The sequence below is a fragment of the Prosopis cineraria genome, unplaced genomic scaffold (assembly GCF_029017545.1).
Source record: "Prosopis cineraria cultivar Desert tree isolate PC_DT_omini unplaced genomic scaffold, ASM2901754v1 PC6, whole genome shotgun sequence".
In the NCBI taxonomy this organism is placed as follows: domain Eukaryota; kingdom Viridiplantae; phylum Streptophyta; class Magnoliopsida; order Fabales; family Fabaceae; genus Prosopis; species Prosopis cineraria.
The window spans coordinates 34,548,024-34,559,359 of record NW_026555337.1 but is presented as its reverse complement, the minus strand read 5'-3'; the positions used below and the strand labels follow the sequence as shown (position 1 = coordinate 34,559,359).

General features: G+C 30.5%; 1 protein-coding gene across 1 annotated transcript; it reads right to left on the bottom strand.

Annotated features, from left to right (window-relative positions):
* Positions 1 to 2,507: 2,507 nt before the first annotated feature.
* On the bottom strand, positions 2,508 to 3,792 carry LOC129314405 (lipid transfer protein EARLI 1-like). The gene is made up of 2 exons (XM_054957849.1): positions 3,536 to 3,792; positions 2,508 to 2,975 (listed from the first exon to the last, which is right to left on the bottom strand). The coding sequence occupies exons 1-2, from the start codon at positions 3,762 to 3,764 to the stop codon at positions 2,686 to 2,688; spliced, it is 519 nt and encodes a 172-aa protein (XP_054813824.1). The 5' UTR covers positions 3,765 to 3,792; the 3' UTR covers positions 2,508 to 2,685.
* Positions 3,793 to 11,336: the final 7,544 nt, after the last annotated feature.

The following is an 11,336-nucleotide window of genomic DNA, read 5'->3' as shown; positions in this document are numbered from 1 at the left end:
GATGTTACACTATGAATAATACTAAAGAGAGAAATATAATCTTTTGTAATTACCAAACTCTTTTCTCTCTTGAAGTTATTCAAGGCGAAACATATCCTCGGATGCAATACTACAGTCACTATTAAATTATATAACTTTCCATTCTTTGTTACAACTTTAGTTTGATGTTTTTTCCTTGTAAATATTCTTTTATTATGAAAAGAAGAAAGGTCTGCATATATGAGATTGGCAGGTTCCCATTTATTATGTTTTCATATAAGTGAATTAATGTGTTAATTTGCTTGCTCATCAAACAGCTCATAACGATTTCAATATTAAGATTCTTAATATTCCCTTATCTAGATGTAGAAACCTTTTACGATTGGATTCCTAGTAATGGGTTTGTATTACATGATACATTAACTGGAGCCCTTTCTATTTAAATAAAAAAAGATCAGGTTTTTAAATTTATATCATCATCCTTCTTAGGTTAACGGAGATCTAACAAAATTTATATTTTCCATTGACATGCTAAAAAGATTAACCTAATGCCTCCATTACTCTACCACTCTTTTTACTGCACAGTTTCAGTATTTGCAGAAGATCTATTTCTTTAAATTTATGCGCTAACATATGTTTCTTAGTTTGACCAAATCTTTACAATGCAAAATGATAAATGTATCTTTTACACTCTTTTTAGATACATTTTATATTTTAGTTTTACAAATTACTTTTCCGTATGCTAAACAATGCTATAGTAGTAAATTAAAAAGTCTACTACTCTCTCTATCCCTCAGCTTACTATACAATCCCGCTATTGCATGAGGCCTAATTACTTAAATGTATGTTGACATGTTGCTCAGGTTATTAACCAAATCTTAAATTTATTAGTAGGAGATATAGAGAGGGGTGAGCCCAATCTATCTCTCTCTTTAGGGGAACCAGTTTTTCAAAATTAAAACTCTCTTAAACTTCAACAGTTTTATATGACTTCTCTCATTTTTCAATATTAAAAAGTAACTGCCTTACCCTTCATTTTCTTTTTCAAAACCCCCTACCATTAATGAACTATTATTTTATTAATATAATTATTGTCATGTCATATTAATGCAATACACATGGCACATGATATGAAAAAAAATATTTTTATTATTTTTAACACTATTTCAGGAGGGTAAAATTGTAATTTTTATTTTTAATACACATGATGATTCTCTCTTCTTTTTTTTTACTATTCTCATTATCCACAAGTAATACAATTTAAGAGAAAAATTATAATTTTATTATTTTTTATCAATTAAAACAACCTTTTATATTAAACAAATGAAAAAAATATATATAAAAAGCTGTTATTGATAATAAAATCATATAAATTTCATTACCTTTGTTTATTTTCTTCAAACTATTATTTGTTTGCTGAAATTTTCAATACTTATTCAAACAAAATGTATGCTTTGCTTTAGAGTAAGATATTTTTTTGCTATTGGTGATTTGTATTGATTTTGTTAAAAACAACTTGCAAAATAACAGAGTTTTCTTGTATTAAAGAATAATTTTTTATTTATAAGATTCTTATCAATGATAGCTTTTAAATATTTTTCTTTTCATTTGTTTAATATAAAAGGCTATTCTAATTGATGAAAAATAATAAAATTATAATTTTTCTATTAAATTGCATTACCCGTGAACAAAAAGAATAATAGTTCTTAACTAAAAAAATGAGAGCAGCATCATGTGTGTTAAAAATAAGAAATGCAATTTTACCCTTCCTTAAATTGTGTTAAAAAATAATTAAAAAAATTTTCCATGTCATGTGGCATGTAGGGGGTTTTGAAAATCAAAACGAAAGGTTGAGTTAATTTTAAATATTAATTATGAGATAGGTCAAATGCAACTGCCTCAAAATTTATAAAAGTTTTATTCATTTTCACCTTAACATTTTTATTGGTGAGATTATTTGGTTTCATGTTAAAAATTATTGCAAAAATGTTTTTAATGGTTTTCAACATGAAACTAAATATGCGCTTGGGTTAACCATATGTTCTATTACTTTCTCTATTTCTCTCCTTATTACAAAATAATAATTTTACTCTTTAAACTTATCTTAATATATAAAGTTAAGATTCATTTTTATTCTTAAACTTTTTTTCAAAAAGCTCTATAAGGCCCACGTGCAATGACAGGTCTTTAGTGCTAATTTGCCCTCGAACCATGAAACCTTTTTAAAATAAAATTTAATAAATAATTTAAAAGTATTAAGTTCTTTAATATTTAATAATTTACATATTATTATTTATAAATTATTTTTTAAATATTAACAGCTCAAATTAATTATAGATTACTTGCAATTTGTGAGTATAGATTTGTATATAATAATGATAATTATAAATTATTTTATGAAATATTCAATTAGAAAACCAAGACCCACCTAGGGCTGTAGGCACCATAAAAGAAGATGGACTCGAAATTACAGCATGTGAGAATGCCATCACAAGGATAGAAGAGAAGAACGCTAGTTACTCCAAAAAGAGTCGCAAACATTCATATTATTATTCATAAATATTATTATTATTATTGATTACATAGTCCACATAATAAAGCACACCCACATGATAATAGGATTTAATTTGTAGCAGTCGAAACATGTGGAATAACAACACGATAACATATGAAAGATGGTAGACACATATATAGCTGACTGGATCATCAAGCAATACATTGGTAGCCACGAGGGACTTGCTTAGAGCAACGGTTGAGAATCAAGTTGAGAGAGATCGGAAGGTTGAGGTTGATGCCCAGAATGTTAGCTCGCAGGGCAGTGCAAAGGCAGACGGCGGCGTCAAGGTCGACGAGCCCTTGGATGAGAGAGCAGCATGGGGTCACCGGCGGCTGACCAATTGTCACGTTCACTAAATTCAGCACGTTGGCGCATACCCCTAGTTTTAATGCGTCTATAGGACACGTGCCTGTTCCATTTCCAGGTGCCAGTGATGGACCTAGAAATTTTGAATCGTGGTTCGGGGCGTCATATATTATATATTTACACATGTAAAGATGCACTTTTAATCTAATACAAAACATGCATCATATTTTCAACAAGCTTTTCTATGAAGTTTCATATTTTGGTAATATTGAATAATTTTTTTTTTCATTTTCAATGCTATTAAAATTTATTTCTCTGTGTAAAGAACCAAACAATCATTTAACAATCTATCTCATTCCCATGCAATTTTTCTTCTGATTCTTGATGATATTTAGGGATTTAGTTTTCTGAACTGAAGCAGGGAAGAAATTTTAAAAAAAAATAGAAATAAGAGGGGAAAGTCAATTTCAATGAGAAGAAAATAAATAGCCACAAATAAAAATAATGAAATATAAAATGTGTGATATTTTTTTATATGAGCCATGAAATTATGAATATAAAAGATAATAAAAAAATGAATGACATAAGAAAGTAATATTACTCAGTATCTATGAGATGAGGACACATGATGCTCATATATACTACATATATTTAGTAAAGAAATTGCAAAAAGTTTATGGTATCCATCCTTACCAGTTCCAGGTGAGGGGCTGATCATAGGTCTCGGGCTAGGCATTGGATTGGGGATTGGTCTAGGCCTGAGCATTGGACTAGGGATAGGTCTCGGGCTGGGCATTAGATTGGGGATGGGCCTCGGGTTGGGCATTGGCTTTGAGCAATCTTGACCAGAGACTATGGAAAAGAAGAGAGGACTGAGGAGCAGGAAAAGAGCAAAGGCAGAGGAACAAGGTTTGGAGGCCATTGATGAGGTGATCTATAAGCCCTAGTAGCAATAACTGTATCACTGGGAGAGCTTGGAAGAGATGAGAGGAATGGGAAGCCAAGGGTGGCTTATATAGTGGTGGATATGTATGTGGGTGAGGGACGTGAAGAGTCAGCGAAGGATGTAATGGCAAGCATGCGTGAAGTAAATATTATTATTTTATGCGTTTTTCTATTTTCCTTTTTGAAAACACTTTTCCATATAGTAAATAATTAACAAGACATTAAAAACTGAATTGATTATTGAACTGATCAAGACAACGGATCAAGGGTTAGTAATTTAATCGAAAGTCAACCCGAAGTGAAACATGTCTTGATTAAAATAATATAATTTAATATATATATATATATATATGTTCATATTTGAATATGAAAAAAAGCCAATGACTTTGTATCTTAATGGCATGTAAGCTCCCCCATAAGTGGGAAGCCACAGCTTCTATCTTGCTTGTAATCTCAAACCATTAGTGCGTATTCCTTTAATTCAAAATGTGAAAAAATGAATATTTAAGGAAAAAAAATCTTTAATTCTTCTTAAATAACCCAACAAAAGTTCAATAAAGAGATAAAAATCTTACATAAGTTGGCACAATTTTAACAAAAATTCGGCAAATTCAGTAAAATAATATTGATGATTAAATAATTTACTATTTTTTTCAACACTTATTTAGTATTCTTTAGGCAAAAGTTGAAAATTGCAAGAGATAGAAAACGTGCAAGAGAGGCTAAATTTGTTTGGTAAGCATGAGTTTAATGAGACAATAATGGTGATTGGCATATGAATGCTGGACCGTACTATCATTTATTTTTTATTTTAATAAATTTAAATCATAGTTTTGACCAGAAAAAATTTAAATCATAGCCATTGATTGTTTTTTTTTTAAAAAAAAAAAGAGATAACATTACCGTTGATATGAAACCTCTCATTCTCTCATTATGAGGCATCTTTTCTAGTTTCCCTCTAAAGCTCTCAATTGGCTTCTCCCCATTTCTTTTTTATCCATTTCCTTTCTACTTTCTATGTCAACCATTACGTTTTTTCTTTTAGCCGGATCAAACATTGAATCAAATTTTCATTGATTAGAATTTAATATTTCATAAAATTAATAAACTTATGAAAAATTTTAATGTTAAAATTTATTAAATAAATTTAAAATATAACAAATTTAATCTAAACTACAATTCAAGATTTATGATTGTAATAAAAAGATTTAAAATATTAGTTTTACAAAATATTAAATCCTAACCATTCAAAATTTGATCCAAAGGTTGAGATGGAAAGTGGAGAGAAAATCGAGAGAGAAAAATTGGAGAGACACAAAGTCCTTAAAATCAATACTTTCAGGCAGTTCTTTTATCCTTCATTCCAGATCTCATATGGGAAACAGAAGGAAGGACAAAATCTTGCCATGGGAGCAATTCAACTGTGCAAGAAAGCTTATAGTATATAGCAAAATCAACAAGGAATGAGTTTCAATCTGTGGCCTGTCTTTTTTATTTTGACTTTTCTCTTCTTCATTCTTTATCGTCTTCGTAAATCTTCATCTTCTTCCTTTTTTGTTTTCCTTTGCTATTCCAGTGTTCCTTCTTCTTTTTTTCACTCGAATATATTTTGTCTAGTCAATTTCCTTAACCTAGCAGAACCCATCAACCTGTTGAAATAGCCAGGTTCTACTGGGTCAACACCAGGTTGACCGGTCCAATTGGTTCAATAAAAAATGGTTTAATTGAAATTTTAAATTGGCCACCTGACTGATTCATCGATTTACTAGTCTAATTGATTAGATCAATCCAATTTTTCATACAATAAGTAAATCAAATGGTCTACTGCTCTCTCTATCCCTCTCTTTATTGCACAATCCCATTATTGCAAAAGGCCTAATTACTTAAATGCATGTTGACACCTTGCTCAAATTGTTAACAAAACCTTGAATCTATTAGTAGAAGAGATAAAGAGTGGTGAGCCCAATCTATCCCTCTCTTTAGGGGGACCAATTTTTTTTTTAAAAAAAATCATGCTAAAAATCATCACAAAAATGTTTTTAATAATTTTTAACGTAAAACTAAATATGCCCTCAATTAACCAAATATTCTATTACTTTCTCTATTTCTCTCCTTATTACACAATACTTTCGTTGAAAATGATTTTACTCTTTAAATTTATAAAATTTATATGGACATATATTGTCCAAGTTGACTAAATTTCCCTTCCTTTGCATTCATTCATCAACTTCACTACCTTCTCAACTTCAACATTGCTGCGTTTGATCGACTTCTATCGAGACCGAATTGTAGATGTTGACTAGACTGGATAGACAGCCCCAATGAGGCTTGGATGGCTGACTTCAACTAGGATCGAACCACCGGCGACAATAGGGATTGCACCATTGACTTTAACTGGGATTGGACAACCTACATTGATCCATGCTACTAGTGATGTTGTTTGGGCTCAAATAGCTGAAGTCGACCAAGATCAGGTTGAGAGCCTTGATTGAGACCGAACAGCTAACTTTAACTAGGATAGGACTACAGATATTGTCTGAGTTGCCTTTAAATTCAAACATAGAATTTGAAATTTGGAATTTTATTTAAGATCAAAATAAAAAATTTTAATATTATAATTTAAAATTTTTATATCATCCAAAACAAATAATTTAGAATATATAAATATCAAATGCAAGATTTCAAACTCAAATTTCCAACTCAAATCCACCCATTCAAACATAACCATACAAAACTTTTGCATTGGTTATTAAAAGTTTACCTATTAAATGACAAGTCAACCTTTTCAATTTACAAGTTAACAAGGGCAAAGAATACTTAAGTCCATTGAAAATCTAATTTTAACTTGACTTGTAAATCAAGAAAATTGACTTATACAAATGAAGATACTCATATTTAAATTAAAAAATTTTAAAAATAATGATTTTGTTGATAGTTTGTTGACCAGTCAAACAATTACCCATCATCGATCAATGGCCACCGACCACCAATCATCATCAATCAAAATTTATAGGTCAAACTTCAAAGCATATGTGTCATTTCTTTGTCTAGTTGCTTATTTTCTCCTCCTAATGTTAGGAAAATTGTTTCATCAAAATAGCAATAATTAAAAGATGCCATGAATAAATTTTCAGTTAATGGTTCTTGATACTTGATTATAAAAAGAGATTCAAAACCAACATATATTCCCAACGTTTCTTGAGGTCCCATTTTTGTACATTGTGGTGCAGCCATAGGAACAAACACTATACATACAAAAATTTTAAGATGGAAAATATTTGACTCCTGACCAAAAGCCAATTGTAATAGAAAAAATTTATAATAACTTGTTGGCTTGATGAGCAAAAGTACTGTTACATGTAAAATCACATGTCCTCATGCTGAAATAGAAAGTTTTGTCCTCAAGAGCATTGATCTAGCTATTAATTGAAAGCGTTTAAATGAATGATTTTGCTAAATCATTTTGAGTATAGACATAAGTAACAAATTTCAACTATTATTCTAGTTGATACGCAATAATAATAAAAAATTATGATGAAAAATTCACTCACATTATGAAGATGAATATTCTTAATTGCATAATCTAGAAGATGTGCTCTTAATTGAATTATCTGAGCAAGTAATCTAGCAAATGTTAAATTACGTGTTGATAACAAATACACATGTGACCATCTTGTAGGTATATATATTAAAACTACAAAATATCTGAATGTCCATATAGTTCTTTACATATGTTGAATTTCACGGGATCACTTTTTCACTCTCTATCTTCTGAGGTCTTTTTCTCTCTTTCATTCTAATGAACACATTAACAACCCTCTCTATCTAACAATCTCTCTACGTCCCCTATTCCTTACCATTTGTCAAAATCTTCTACCATCAATTTCTCCTTGAAGTTCCTTGGACCCCTGATTGCCTCTCAACTTAAAGGCATCGGCTCTGTCCATCTAAGTCATCTCCCCTACCTTCTCTTTCTCTTTCGCCTTGATTGTCATTGTCTTTGTGAGGATGTTGTCTCAGATGTGCTCAACAAACCTCCATCGTCTCCTCAAATATGCCCTTCAAACTTTGCCCTCGCACAGAGCTCTCTCTACTCATCTTGTTTTTGCCAAGAATGGAAGAATTGGAGTTTCAATTTTCTGCCCCTTTGTTTTTGTTTTTGTGTTTTGACCAATGCCGTTGTTTTAAATTTTCTTTTCATCCTTTTTTTTTGTTTCTTTGTTTTTAATATCAATTTGTTGATGCTTTGTAGATCTATAAGATTATTTCTCGGAATTACAGATTTCCGAATTTTTGTTGTGATATGCTTCAATCACATTTTCTATTTTTTTTTTTTAATTTTTGAGTGCAACAAGTTAATAATAATTTTGGTTCACTTCTTCATGCGCACTCTTATCTTCATTTTAGATAATCTTTAATGATATAACATAAATAAGGTGATTAGTTCAATTGTTAATATGTATGAGAATAAATATGTAAGTCATTATGTCATATATTTGAAAAGTCGTGTATTTATTATATACATAATTTATGAAAAATAACACTTTGAATATTCTTATATACATTATCATTTCATGATAAAGAAAAAAAATGATAGTATAAAATAGCTTTTATATACATAATTTATTTTTCCAAATCTCACTCAATATAGAACAACGTAAATAAAAACACTTTAAAGCACTTACTCCTTTAGTCTTTTTTATAAGTTATTTCTATCAATTTTATCAATACCAATGCAAAAAAGTATAAGAAATAAAAGTTTGTATAATTTCAAATATGTCCTTATATAACAAATTCAAAAAGTAATGTCACGTTGCTTTTTCTTTCTCATGAAGAATAATTATGAAAATACCTTTTAAATATTATCAAAAAAGCCACACCATGATTTATAAATAAATGAAACCAAATGAATATTTTAAAATATGATTTATAAATGAAATTGGAGGGAGCATCTTATAATTAACACTTTAAAACACGGAGTCTAAGGATGAGAAGACTGGAGGCCGGAGGGAGGAGTTCTGTGAATGTGATTCTGTCGAGCGATTAGCGAGTTTACAAATTGGGAATTACTGACCAACGGTGATGTAGATAAAACAAAGCTGTCTCGGGTGAGGAGCTTGATTCCAACTCGCAACCTGGTTACCCTCACTGCAATTGTTGGGGCGTTGATTGTTAAAGTAAAAGAATTTGATTCTCTTTGCGTCAAAATTTTGCAATGCTTAATATGTTTTTGCAATCGTTACTGAATAGTTTCCATCTCTGGTGTCATCTTTTTAGTAGCTGGAGCACAACAGTTATTTTTTATCCTCAATCCCTCTTTTCTTTTTATTTTTCTTTTCATTCCATTCGGTGCACCAAATGTTGCCTATCGCTCCTTTCTCAAGTCAGCGAGTCTGTCCAGCCTTTTACTTAGAGAGGATGAATGACCTTGTCATTCACATCCCACACTCTGCAACTTTCAAATCAGCCTCAACCCATACTTTCTTGGTCCTACTACCCTTTGTTTGTTACTCCTTATAATTTTATTTATAAGTCATTGTTAACATGTTTTATTTAAACCAATAAAGACCTTGCTACTCATTCTGACTTAAATTTAACAAGTCTTCAACTTTATCTTTAATAAAATATATATAATTTCTCTCACCAACATATAATGGGGGTTAAGGAGGAAATTTTTGATAAAAATTTAATATGTAACTTATAAATAAGATTAAAAAAATTCTCTCAATATCTTATAAATAGATTCGGAGGATGCTAGAGCTCAATTGATCTATTAGTGATTATCACAATGACAATCTATTTGAATTCAATTGACCTCTCGCGAGAATGCTAGTGTTAATCCCCATTTTCATAATTAAATTATGAATGGATCAAATATTGTAAATCAAATTGGTTTCCATGCTTATTGTGCTCGCAATAATTTTTCACATTCATATCAAGCTTGAGTTGTTGATGATGTCAAGGTTTTAGGACTTGGACCGACTTAGATGATCAGACCAGTCGGATTGTCACCTGTTGAAAAAAATTATTCGATTCAACCATTTGACCTATTTTAGTAATTGACTTAGGATGGCTTGCCTCAAATTGGGCGGTTTTTAAAGACCAAAAAAAAAAACATAACTTGAAACGGGTTTTTGTGGGTCAAAAAAGGGGTAAAATTGGAATTTTTTAAATTTTAAGCCCTTCATTTTCTAAGGTGATCAATCATCCTACTTTAATTTTTGCCAAATTCACTTCTCATTGCTCTCTCACTCGGTGTTGCTCTCCCGCTTCTCACTTGTACATGGAACGGAGTCAAACGATGATGTCTTCTCCGTTCTCAACGTCAACCTTCTTCATTTTTCATGGCTTTTCTTCATATAAGCACTTGTTTGGTTTTGTGCAGTCAAGGAGAGGTCAAAAAGAAAATATACTCTCTTTCTATTTGGTGCCCAAATTTATGAAGACAAAGAGCTTTTTTAGAAGGATGAAGCCATAAAGGTAATCATTTTCCTTTAGTGTACAAAAATTGAGGTTGCATCATGAAAAGTTTTTCCTTTGGCATATAAAAATAGTTTATTTCTCCTTGTTTCATTGTTTGTTATATTTAGGAATTAGAATTGGGTAAAGGGATAAAAATACCTATAACGTTAAATGGGTGGGTGCAAAAGTGACCTAATCATTAACTTTGACCTAACGTCATTAACTTCAACTGTTAAATACTGATTATGCATGTCACATGTCAATCTTTGTTGATGTGGACTAATAAAAGAGAAAAAATACCCATGAAATCATCCGCCAAGAGTAAAAATACCTACAAAATCATTACCAAAAAAACATAACATCATTAAAATTAGTACAAAAGTGATCAAATCATTCCTTAAATGTTGACCCTTTAGCTGACACCTAAGTAAAAGTTGACTATTTTTTCACTGATTAGACAAAAAATATTCCCAAATAAATTTTTATGGATGTTGATTGATCATCATATGATTAGTCATAAAATTACTTTAGTATATACAATAGTGACCAATCCGTTAAAATTCATGTCACATGGTTTCTTTTCATTGCCATGTATCTTGCCCCCTTCCTTCCTCCCTCTCCACTCATTTTTCTTGTTTGTAAAACCTAAGATTCAACATAGTAAGATAGGTTGTATACAATTAAAGATTGAAACTGAGTACACCTCCTACACTGCCCTACTTTTAGAACATTGTCACGACCTTAAGAAATTTCATTCATGATAAGTTTAAAATTTTCAAATGATTTTTGCCACTGCTGCAAAGAAACAAGTAATTTAATTTGATATTCAATTAAAATGACATTTTCTCACATGATATTCATACAATGATCAATTAACCTCCAGAGAATTTCATCTAGAAATATTTTTTATCCATATCAGCAAAAAAATGGTCAACTTTTGCAAGGTGTTAGCTAAATATTTAAGGAATTTGATGGATTAGTCACTTTTGCACCAACTCTAGTAACGTTCTAGGTATTTTGTTCATGGCCGACAACTTCATGAGAATTTTTGCACTTTTATTAGTCCACGTCAACAAAGATTGACACG